Source organism: Patagioenas fasciata, chromosome 2 (genome assembly GCF_037038585.1).
Source record: "Patagioenas fasciata isolate bPatFas1 chromosome 2, bPatFas1.hap1, whole genome shotgun sequence".
Lineage (NCBI taxonomy): Eukaryota > Metazoa > Chordata > Aves > Columbiformes > Columbidae > Patagioenas > Patagioenas fasciata.
The window spans coordinates 63,977,179-63,989,280 of NC_092521.1; the positions used below are offsets into that span (position 1 = coordinate 63,977,179).

Genomic DNA, 12,102 nt, shown 5'->3' on the forward strand with positions numbered 1-12,102 from the left:
TGGGTGAACCTGCTTTAGCAGGTGGGTTGAATTAAATGATCTCCAGAGGTCCTTTCCAACCTCAACCATTCTGTGATTCTGTGACTTAGATAGCGGTGATAACAATAAAGTGGAAACATGATTTAAATTTGGGTTGGTAAAGTATCTTTCTAAAATACAATGAATAATGGGAGTGAGAAAGCAGTCAAGAGAGATCTTGTCTAGTTTTGAAGTTCAGGGAGATTTCGAACATGGAACCAGCTTTCTATGTAACTTGTTACCAGCCAAGACAAGCACCAGGCAATACCTGAGTGCTTCTTTTCCCACAGCTTCAGCCCCGGCGCTTCTGGCCCAGGGGGGTCAGACTGCACCAGACAGAGGCACCGGCAGGGCCATGATGTGCAGCTCACAGCTGACATGTCTCATATCCTAGTGCTGAGTTTTCTCCTCACCTTCCTCACAATCAAAAGCTGCCCCCGGAGCACCTACCATGGCACTTGCTCTGCTGAAGCTGAAGGAATATTGTGGAATATTCTGGAATATTGTGTCCAGTTCTGGGCCCCTCAGTTCAAGGACAGGGAACTGCTGGAGAGGGTCCAGTGCAGGGCAACAAAGATGATTAAGGGAGTGGAGCATCTCCCGTATGAGGAAAGGCTGAGGGAGCTGGGGCTCTTTAGCTTGGAGGAGACCTCATTAATGTTTACAGATACATAAAGGGTCAGTGTCACAGGATGGAGCCAAGCTCTTCTTGGTAACAACCAATTACAGGACAAGGGGCAATGGGTACAAACTGGAACACAGGAGGTTCCACCTGAATATGAGGAGAAACTTTGTTACTTGGAGGGTGCCAGAGCACTGGAACAGGCTGCCCAGAGAGGTTGTGGAGTCTCCTTCTCTGGAGACATTCAAAACCCACCTGGACACATTCCTGTGTAATCTCATCTAGTTGTTCCTGCTCCGGCGGGGGGATTGGACTAGATGTTCCTTCAAGGTCCCTTCCAATCCTGAACATTCTGTGAAGCTGTAGGGCTCGGACTCCTGAGGCAGGCCGGCTCCTCTCCCCCTCCTCCTCTCCCCCTCCTCCTCTCCCCCTCCTCCTCTCCCCCTCCTCCTCTCCCCCTCCCCCTCTCCCCCTCCCCCTCTCCCCCTCCCCCTCTCCCCCTCTCCCTCTCCTCCTCTCCCTCTCCCCCTCTCCCTCTCCTCCTCTCCCTCTCCTCCTCTCCCTCTCCCCCCGGTCCGGTCCGGTCCCGTCCTCCCGCCAGAGACCCGCGGGGCGTGGCTCCGCCGGCAGGATGAGGGAGCGCAGCCTGCGATTGGCTCAGATAGCGGCCGGCGGATCACATGACCACCCCGCCCTCCGCCCTCCTTATAGTCGCACGCCGGGCACCAGGAGATAGTTTTTGGGTGCGTGTGGTGTCGGGAGCCGTACGAGTTCGGCTGGAGGTGGGCGGGGTCAGTGAGCTGTAGGGATGGGGGAAGACTCGGCGGCGGCTTGGTGTCGCTTGGGGGCGGTTGTGGGGGCCGCAGGCTCTCGTGGCCGCGTTTGGGTTTTGCCGGGCTCCGGGCTCCCATCCTCATTGGCCACGCCGCCGAGCGGGGGCGGGGCGCTGCGAGCTCGGCTGGCGGGAGCGTGAGGGTGCCGCCCCCCCCCCCACTCCCCGCCATCTTGGGTGAGCGTCAGTGGCGACCCCGCCATCCCTGTGGTGAGGTGTGTGGGGCTGTTTTCTGTGGTGGGCTGGTGTGGCACCGCGCGGGGTGTCCCCTCAGGGCTTTCGGTTTTAGGGTGTTTGCAGATTATATCTCGGGGGGGCGGAACCCCAAGAGGGGCTCCAAGGGCTCTGCCACAGCTTGCTGGACACGCGGTTCACGACCGAGTTTTAAATGCTGTTTTAAAAGTTGGTAAACTGTAGTTGTCATGTTCTGTAGCTAGTGTGCCTGAACTTCAGTTGCAGCCAGATATGACTACTTTTTTTTTTTTTCCCAGTGATCCTGCGAATTCCAAGATGAAACAGAAACCGAACACAGAAAAATCATCAGGATCTTTACAGGTATGCTTTAAAGTCTCGAAGCTAGAATACAGGAACAGATAAGGGATAGAAAATAGAAGATTAAATTTATCGGGAGTATCTCAAAACACAGGATTTGCTTTGTTCAGGGATTTGTGCTCAGTTCTCTGGGAAATGGTTTCTCTATCTGACAGAAGTTTTATATCCGCTGGAGGAATACAAAAGGGATCTGTTGCAATGTGCTTCTACCTGGTTTATGTCCTGTTTGCTTCAATAAGCTGGCACGCAGTGGGACTTGGGAACACTGTGTCCTGCTGGGGCATATGTGCTTATGACTACTTTTTTTCTTATTGCTCAGCAGGTCCTTTTTAGTTTGACACTGAGCTTACTGTCTTTCTATGTGGTTGTTGGTTGGTTTGTTTGTGTGGTGTGGGTTGGTGATTATCTGCCTCAGTTCAGTTATTAACTCAATCTGGCTGCTAAGGGGTTGTGGAGTAGGTTCTGTGGTCTGTCCTTCATAGGAGTGAACTTACTGAGAGTTAAATTTGCCTTGACTTGAGCATGTCTTAATTGAAATATTAATGCAGGGAGCTGTGTTTTTAAAACTCACTCTCATGAACCATAGTTGCCTTGGAATTGGTGGAAGTGCTTAAAGGATTTAACTTTTTAAGAAGTGATTGCCAAGATGTTACTAAAGCTTATATCTATTCCAGTCTTGTTGCAAGACTCATTTGTTAAGCATTTTAATGTAGGCACTACTTGGAACTGTACAAATACCATATAAAATAGAGACTAGTAGCCTTCTGTCATGAAGGAGTGAATTAGAACTTCTGGTCTTAATCATAGGATGGTTGGGGTTGGAAGGGACCCCAGGAGATCATCTGGTCCAACCCACCTGCTAAAGTAGGTTCACCCAGAGCAGATCACACAGGAGTGAGATTAATGAAAATTGCCACTTGCTAAGTTTGAGTTATACACATGGTGGTCCTGTCCTACAGTCAATCTAGGGTATAAATTCTGCTGTGTGACTTTTTGCACTTTCAATGGGTTAACTCAGGTATTAGTCAGTAATTTATTGGCAGAGTATACTCAACCCTAAACTTCAGTAGCAGCAAGTGGTGTCTGAGACGGTGTGCTGCTTGTTCCCACAGCAGTTAGTGTTTGTCCTTTTGTTCAACAGGAGGGTAATTGGTGGCAGAAACTACCGTGGGAAAGGCGAACTCTTGTCATATGAAGTACGGTGTGGAACGGTGACTTTCTCACGCTGCTGTGGCATTGTGTTCTGGCTATTCTTGCTTGGTTGTCTGCCATTGTTTGCTATCCCATGGTGGCAGCGTAACCAACCGGGTCAGAAAGCTTTAATGAAGGAAATGGGTATTTATACATGATAGGAAAGTCGATAAACATACTGTTTATACAAAACAATAACCTGTCTGGATGGAAGCAAGCTTTAGATCCATTTTAAAGGATAATTGAAGCAACACATCTATTGAAGTGAACACTACTTGAAGGTGTGTTCACAGGTAACAAAAGTAGATACTGCCTAAAGTGATGACTTTACCAAGTAAACTTGTGATTACAGTCACTTTTGTTTTTCCCCTGTTGACAAATACAACTTTGGGAGCTTCAGATAAAGCTTACATGTATCGCTGCACCACAACTGGCCTTGAAGTCTAGTCAGAATATTTCTGTTATGAGACCTGTTTGAGTTCCTTGACAAAGGGACAGGGTTTTCCAAGACAGGGACTGAGTGTAGCTTCATGTGTTTACAGTCCATCTCTGCTACAGATAACTAGATCCCCTTCTTTGTGCAAGCCTTAACATAGACTAGAGTATAATCTTTTTGCTTTTATAAGATGAACTGTGGGTTACCTTAATGAAAATATGACAAATCTCTAAGTTTGTTTATTCAGAAAAGAGTCTGAAGCCATATTTGTCTCTTTAGAAGTACCTCACAGACACCACGTGCAATGCTGCCCCAAGACGGACTCTTAAAATGATCCAGCCTTCAGCAACAGGCTGCCTGGTTGGCAGACGTAATGAGGTAGGAATTAGAAGATAACCTGTACATGTGTAGTTATTTCTACTCATAGTGAAGTGCTTTTGAGGTTTTTTGAACTCAAAACTAGTATTTGGAAAAATGTAATTTGCTAATTAGTGTGTCACAACTTCAGCTTACTATTATTTTAGTAGTGAGCAATATTAAAAACAAGAAAATTTTGAGTACTTTGGGAAAATGGGACTTTTTTGTTAAACCTGTGGGTATCAAGGATGATGTTTGTAACGTGAAGAAACTGGGCTTAAAGACTTACTTGCAGTCATTGGAGAGCAGGCTTACAAGTTTGTGTTGTTTAAAAAAGAAAAAAAGCTGAAATATTGCTCTGAAGTTAAACCCTCCTGTGTTTTATGCAGAAGAAATCTTCAGTCAAAAGGAAACTCTTGAATAACAAGGTCACCTCAAAGACTTGTAAAGCTGAGGTATCTGTGGACAAGGAGCAAGAAAATGAGAATATGAATGATGCCATTCAAGCTGTAGATCTCATGATAAAAGGTATGTGGTACTTCCTGAAATGTTTTAGTCCACTTAAAAATGCTGTGCTCCCATTGGAATACAACTTGAAACATGGTTACTTTGTCAATTAGATAAGGAGGCCTTAGTGTTTTTATATAATGGCTTACAGGAATTAATGGTACATATCCTCTGTAGTATAGTAAATAGAATATAGATATCTAATGTTTAAGAGCGAGTCTCATCTACTAGTTACTATAAACTCAATGTGCACTAGTGTTAAGAAGCCCTGTAGTTTGTTCCTTTGGCTTATTGACAAGCTTTCAAGTGTCTAATTAAATTGAAATGAAAGTCTGTTTTGGCATAGTGTGCTGTGTGTACAGTTTCTCAGAACCAGTTTGAAAGTATCTCAAGTTCAGTGAGAGGCTGATTAAGCCCAGTGTGTGGAGAGTGACTTGGAAGTAAGAATGGTCTTCCACAAAGTATTTGTAAAGACTGACAATTGCAAATGTGACCATCATTTTGCAAAGCCTGCTGTCATGCTTGGGGCAGCTTCTTGAAGACTCTGTCTGTATAGCCATTAATACAGTATAGGATCTCTGGTTTCTGTAAAATTAGGTCTCTAGTTGTAAATTTACAACTAATCTCTGGGAAAATACTATACAGGGTGAGTTCTTATTACTTTATAGAACACATGTATAAAAGGTAGATATCTTAAGATCTCAAGAATTCAGTCTTAGCACAGATTTATTGTGGCCTATTTCAGGAAGCCCTTCATCTCAATATTGGAAAGAAGTGGCTGAAGAAAGGAGGAAGGCTCTGTATGAAGTACTTCAAGAAAATGAAAAGGTAGCTAGTGAAAGATAACTAATTTCTGTACCACTAGCTATTGTACTCCTGTTTTTAACATTTTGTTCTTGGAACACAGCTGCACAAAGAAATTGAACAGAAAGATGGTGAAATTGCCCGCCTGAAAGAAGAAAATGAAGAGCTGATGTCCCTTGCTGAACATGTGCATTATATGACCAGCATGATTGAGGTACTTGAATTTTCAGTTTGTGAGAAAAGAGCAAAAATATTTTTAATTAACTGTGAATTCTATGTGTTCACACAACTCTTTATTTTAAATTATCTAAGCTGTTGCCTGTGGGATTGCTCTGATCCAGAGACATAAAGCTGCTCCTACAGAAGGAGTTCTGGTTTGAATTCAACAGGAGTAATGAGAAAGTTCTTAAGAGGGTCATTTTTCTGAAGGGAAGATTCAGCCTTTTGTCTTAACAGGCTTTGCATCTTAGAGATGGTGATGTGGGAAGGAAGAGTTTGTTTTCACTCTTCCAAGAGTATTTAAATTCGAGTGTTTAATAGGTTGTGTGAGGTTTCTGGCTAAATGAAGTGTTCTGCTTTTGTCCCCTGAGGATCTAAGCTTGAAAAAGTGATATACAAAGTACAGTGGTAAGAGGAAGAAGGAGCACATATGCTCCTTAAAGTCAAGGTTTCAGTGAGGAATTGCTAGTTTTGTGGCCCCAAAAAAGGGTCAGTGCACAAACAAACTCTATTGGGTTCATAAATTTGTACATTTCAAAACAGCTTCCTCTGAGGATTCCTTAGGGACAGGTAGTTGTTTTACTGACTCCATGAAAGCAGGATTATATTGTCTGTAACAGTCTCTGAAGCTAAGTATATAGCCATGGAACCTTGATATTAAAATCATAATCTAGGTTGTTTCTGTAAGGATTGAGCTCTCAACTGGGATACGAAGCTAAGAATTAATCAAGCTGATTTTTAGTTAGTGCAATTATTTAGATCAGTCTTGAAAGACTCCTGTTTTGTTACAATTTTTTTTTTAAAATTCAGGGAGTGCTGCTTGATAGTAATAAACCCACAGGGGGAAATTAAATTACTTCAGGATTAATGTTGGAAACTTCTCTGCAGTTCCTGAAGAGTTGATTTTGCTCACTTCTGAGGCTTTAATGAGTGTTAAGTGATACATCAAACAACTAGAAGCCTGAAAAGCTGTCTCTTACAGTCCTGTTTTTCTTCCTGGGATCAGGTTAGGTGAGAGACTTTTAGTCTGATCATCAAATGCTAGAAACTGCTGGGTCTTATAGTTCAGCTAGACTTAATGTAGCTTCATTTTCTCTGATTGAAAACTATAAGCTTAATCTGTAGTAATTTTTCTAAAATTAAACCTTTAGAGTTCTACAGTAACTTTTACTTTTGAGAAGCTGTTTCCCATGTTGCATAAGATAAAACCTGTCCTATTGAAGAACCTAAGGAATATTTAATAGTCAACAAACCAGATGTGGTCTGAGTTGGAAGTAGCAATTTGGCTTGAACTCAAGTGTCTAAGACTTGTGACTGAGGAATGTTTTAATTATATCAACAACAGTCTTACCTGAATGGCTATTAAGTAGAAAAAGTACTAAGTTCACACTTGTGTTTTTGTTTTTTCCCTAGAGGCTAACTGGTCAAGCACCTGACAGTCTTGAGACACTGAAGAGTCTGGCTCTAGAGGAATCTGAACAAGAAAATGAAGAGCTTAACTGTGGAGACAATGCAGACAGCACTTCTGAGGAAGGGCCAGCACAAGTATCATGTGGCTTAAGGGAAAGTATATCAGATCTTGCTTCAAAGGAAGTAACTCATTTGCAACAGGAATGACAACTTTAAATAGGCTTATGTATGTGGCTTTTAATTGCAGACTTCCTTTTGAAAGGACATAGTGAAACTTCTCAGGTATAGAAACTCCTGTGGAAGCATTACAGATGTTGGGTTTTAACTGAATAATATTATGTATCAGTGGGAGTATCAGGATACTGCATAGTAAACGCACTACGTATTTCAAACTGTTGTGTAAATATCAGTTGGTCTGACATGATACATGAAAATTGATAAATAAATCTTTGCCTTACCAAATCAGCCTTTTGAGTGGCTAGTTCTAGGTTTGTAAGTCAATTGTGACTACTATAGATGGAAGATTTCAAGTTTTTAGGGAGTGCCTGGGCAGTTTAAGTCCTTAGATTTGCAGCATTCTGGAGAAGATGGTGTTGGTGGATGGGGAAAGCAAAACTTGTGTGCTGTTGGTGAGGCTTCAGAAAGTCAAGAATGGATAATAAGAGCCAAGACTTAATCTTGTTAGATTTATGTGTTTCAGGAGTTTTGAAATAATTGCCTTTGTCTTCTAAGGGAGACTTTTCCAAGATGTACAGATGAGAGCTTAAGACAAAGTATTAGACAGTCTCTTTTAGAATTACATTTATTGTAAATTAAAGGTTGTGTGTTCTTGATCGTAATAGCAGCTGTACTGAAAATTTAGGTGGAGACAAGGCAGCCTACACTTCAGGGCTATTTGGAAAGGAAATTTGGTGTTATTTTCAAAGTACTGCTCTGGTATCTACCAAGAAGTGAGGCACCTTTTTAGCAAGATGGTAATGTTCTGAAGGATTTACAGGAATAAAGTTGCTCACCATTTCAAAGAGGCTTTTTAAAATAGCATTTATCTGGCATCCACATGGGGGGGCAAGGGGGTGAGATGCTTACAGCTGAAAGCACTGAGGTAGAAAGTGGGAGAGAGTATGTTGAATATAGGTTTTCCAGTTCTGAGTGAACTCAGCAGTTGTCCTGTAAGTAACAGGGTCTTCGAAGGATAGGCTTTGGTTGCCATTGAAGTCTCTTGTGAAGAGCTTAAAGTTGAGTGGCTTGCAGGAGGCAGAGATAATAGGAGAGATTCTGGTTTATGGATCTATCAGGCCTTGCCAAAATGGGTGCTTCAGGGCATCTGTGAACACACCTGTGGTGCTATCAGATAGGCACCTTTAGATTCCTCCTGCATCTTATTCCCTGTGGATGTCCGTAGCTTAACAGATGCTTTACAGCTGATCAGTTGTGACATTTAGGGAATGTCAGGACCATTATCTTCCTTCTAGCTTCCATTTCACCTTTAATCTGGTAAACACAAGGTGAGGCATCATATTTTCTTGTGTTAAATCTATTCCCAAATACCTGGATACTTTCTAAACAAAAGATTATGCCTTCCAGTTTGTGCTCTAGAGGATGCTTAGACAATCCTTTCCATCACAGGGCATAAGTGGTGAAAAATGTGTATCCTTTAACTTGCGGTGTTTAAGAAAAAAACAAACTGGATGCTGGATAACTGCTTTGTAGAGTAACCTGGGTTTTCTGTTCAAAAATAAACAAATAATACTGTCAAGTGACTTAAACATCTTCTATATTGGATTCTAAACAATTTTCATGTCAAAGTAGTTCTTCAATAGTAAATGAGGAAACAAAATTTAACTTGTTATAAGTCTTTATGCAGTGCAATGTAGTTTGTTATTCATAGTTAAGTCATTCTGCAGAAGTGGCTTTATTTTTAAACATCAGGAATATTTTGCATTTGGAGAGACTGTAGAAGGGAAGAAAGCACTGTGTGATTAGCTGGCCAGGCAGACCAATCCAACCGAAATGGCAAGTGCAACTTCCACCATTTCACCTCTTGCTCTGTGAACTCCTGTAATACAGGTGCTGTTGCTAGAACAAAGAACTGCCAGACAGTAACAAATCCAGAATTTTCATGCATTATCTGCATCTGGCTCTTTCTTATTTTCATCAAGATGGTCAAGAGGAATGCCTAAGGTTAAATCTTGTGCTTTTTTTTGATCAATTAAAAAAAAAAAAGACAGTTCCTTGAGTAGCTGGATCATTACTTCTGTTGAAATGGATTGTGTACAAAATTAATCATGTGAGTTCTTCATGTAGGCTGATGGACATATTGCAGTACTTTTAATAGAAGAGCTTTTGGCATCAAAAAGATGTGGGCCACTTAGTAATAGATGTACTTTCACCCCAAGTCTCTTCAAACCAAGGCTACTATGGTTTTATTAACTCTAATTCATTACCAGATATAGTAGTTTGCTGTATAAACTCTTGAAAAAACATGCTGTGGGGAAGACACCAGATATAAGACAAATAAGCATGTGCTCTGTCATGAATGTATTGGACCTTGATACAGTAAGTATGGAGAGATTACTTTATCAGGAAATATTAATGTATGAAAGTGTCAGTTTTGTGATGCTGAATTAATTGCTGTTTTAAGTGTTCCCAAAGGGTCAAGTTTCATTTATTGTCCCAAAAATTTCTGAGTAATTTTTAAAACATGCATGGAGTAGAACTATCCTGTAGTAAGTATAGAAACTTGGTATGCACATGTGAAAGCCTTTGTTTTAAGTGTATAGGGAAGCTCTTATTTACCACTGAAACATGGCTGTGTAATGGGTGAAAATCAACATCACTAAAGACAAAGACATTTCATATCCACCTGAACTACAGACAATATTCTGTCTAGCATAATAAAACTATCAGTTGTGGAACCTAAGTGCAGAATGTGATTCATTCTAAGAAGTCATAACTGCCTTTGTGCACCAACTTGACCAACATACTGACTTCTTATCATCGCAAAGGCTGCAGCCGCAATCTCGTCTTTCACTGGTGTACCCTAAGGCTGCTTGGAAGTGGGGCATCTGCTGTGTCCTAGCACTTCTCCCATAAAACGTGGATGTCTTGACAGGACAGTTTTGGGTATATAAGACTAAACCCTGAGGAGACTGCCCATTCACAGGTGTCAGATGCTTGAAGAAGGAACAGCTGTGTGGGGACTAGCAGAGGCAAGCAAACTCTGGGGAGGGTGGATGCTTTGTGTGAAGAAAAACTTTTAATTGATTTAGCAAAATCACTGATCTTAGTGCAAACACCCATTGTATTTAAGACAATGGGTGGAGGAGAAGTGAATTAGACCACAGTAACTACTTGGCTGGGCAGCTGAAGTCACTTGATGTTTGCATTGTATTGTTTATGTGAGGGCCAGTGTTGCAGTGTGTTCTAGCCTGTGCATACGTGATGAGGTTGGTCATCTGTTTTTGCAAGGAAGTGTACTGCATAGTCATTTACTTTTCTTTAAGGGCTGTCTGAGGTTGCTTTCAGAACTGGATTTGAGTTTTTGAGCAGGTTTGCAAATCTACCAAGGCCATGTGTGTTGTTCTTGAAACTGAATTGCATTGTTATCAACATTTTCTTCAGCAGAAAATGTTTATTGTTGATTGTTATTTTTTTCTTTCCATTCTTGTAACAACACAAGCAAATGATAATGGTGTTCTGAGAAACTTTAATGTGCTGCTGCTGTGTCATTCTGCCAACAACTGCCTGTAAGGAAATGTGATCAGCTACCTTCAGGGTCAGACCCTTGGCTATTACAGTACCTCTGTTGTGCCTTTGGGTGCCACAGCCATTTGAAGGGTGCGCTGTGGATCCTGTCATCAGGAGGATTTCATTGCAAATAGGCAAAGCAGGGCTCCATACTTCAGATACAGAGTCTGGTAGTCATATTGACTCCTAATTTTGGATGCTTAAAATCAGCAATAATCAGAACTGCAGAATCATAGAATGCCCTGAGTTGGAAGGGACCCACAAGGATCATGGAGTCCAACTCCTGTCCCTGCACATGACAACCCCACAGTTCGTACCATGTGTCTGAGGGTGTTGTCCAGTCTCCAAGTTCTTGAACACTGTCAGGCTTGGGGCCGTGACACCTCCCTGGGGAGCCTGTTCCAGTGCTCCACCACCCTCTGGGGGAAGAACCTTTTCCTCATGTCCAACCTAAACCTCCCTGGCACATCTTCCTGACATTCCCTTGGATTCTGTCACTGGTCACCAGAGAGAAGAGATCAGCGCCTGCCCCTCCTCCTCCCCCTGTGAGGAAGCTGTAGCTGCTGTGAGGTCTCAGTCTCCTCCAGGCTGAACAAACCAAGTGACTTTAGCCACTGTTTGTACAGGTTCCCCTCCAAACCCTTTACCAGCTTCGTAATCCTCTTATGGACACTCCCCAGTAGCTTTATCTTTTTTTATCCTGTGGTGCCCAGAACTGCTCACAGTGTTCCAGTTGAGGCTGCACCAGAACAGAATGGGAATGTAACAGATGGCAGCACAGGGTAAAGTTGTAGTAGATAACCTTTCCTGAGGGTATACTGGGTAGAGGAGTCATCCTACTGATAGCAGCATGAAACTCCGACTTGCTGCTGTTGTATGTACTGGGTGGAATGCAGAGGTAATAACAGCAAAAACCACCACAGTTCATGGAAAGGATGAGGTGAGAATAAGCCACTAACTAAACCATTAAGGCAAACTCCTTTCCCCGAGTGCACTTTTCCTGGTGAGCTCCCTCTCTTCAGCCTGCACTGTTGCTGAGTTAGTTTGGTAATGGAACCTTTTCCTGACACACCTTTCTGGGGTGGCCCAGACCTTTAAATTTGTTGGAGTCAACCTGCTGTAGCCCTAAGAAAGAGGTTTTATAGTTGCTGCCTGCTTGTTCCTTCTTTGCTACTTGGTAAGTGTCCACTCACCTCTATGCACCTGGTTATCCCTGTTCTACCAAAGAGAGCTCTTGCATTAATGTGGTAGGAAAGGGCAGCGTTGTCAGCTCTGCAAGCACAAAAGTGTGTCAGTTATGAGATGAATATATGATTTGTTCCTTTTTATTTGCCTTCTGGTTTTGGAAGCTTTAAGGTTTGTTCACTTTTTCAAAGGCTTGTTGCCTTGAGAGCAGAAACTTTTGGG

The 12,102-nt window shown here is 42.4% G+C and overlaps 1 protein-coding gene across 3 annotated transcripts; it reads left to right on the forward strand.

Moving 5' to 3' along the window:
- Window positions 1–1,312: 1,312 nt before the first annotated feature.
- Window positions 1,313–7,413, forward strand: GMNN (geminin DNA replication inhibitor). 3 transcript variants are annotated; one of them, XM_065832500.2, is made up of 7 exons: window positions 1,313–1,422; window positions 1,964–2,027; window positions 3,931–4,029; window positions 4,398–4,536; window positions 5,261–5,343; window positions 5,423–5,533; window positions 6,952–7,413. In XM_065832500.2, the coding sequence occupies exons 2-7, from the start codon at window positions 1,983–1,985 to the stop codon at window positions 7,153–7,155; spliced, it is 681 nt and encodes a 226-aa protein (XP_065688572.1). In that variant the 5' UTR covers window positions 1,313–1,422; window positions 1,964–1,982; the 3' UTR covers window positions 7,156–7,413. The 3 variants fall into 3 exon arrangements, with proteins under 3 accessions (XP_065688572.1, XP_065688571.1, XP_065688573.1); XM_065832499.2 differs by lacking the exon at window positions 1,313–1,422 and adding an exon at window positions 1,631–1,687; XM_065832501.2 differs by lacking the exon at window positions 1,313–1,422 and adding an exon at window positions 1,851–1,874.
- The last annotated feature ends 4,689 nt before the right edge of the window (window positions 7,414–12,102 follow it).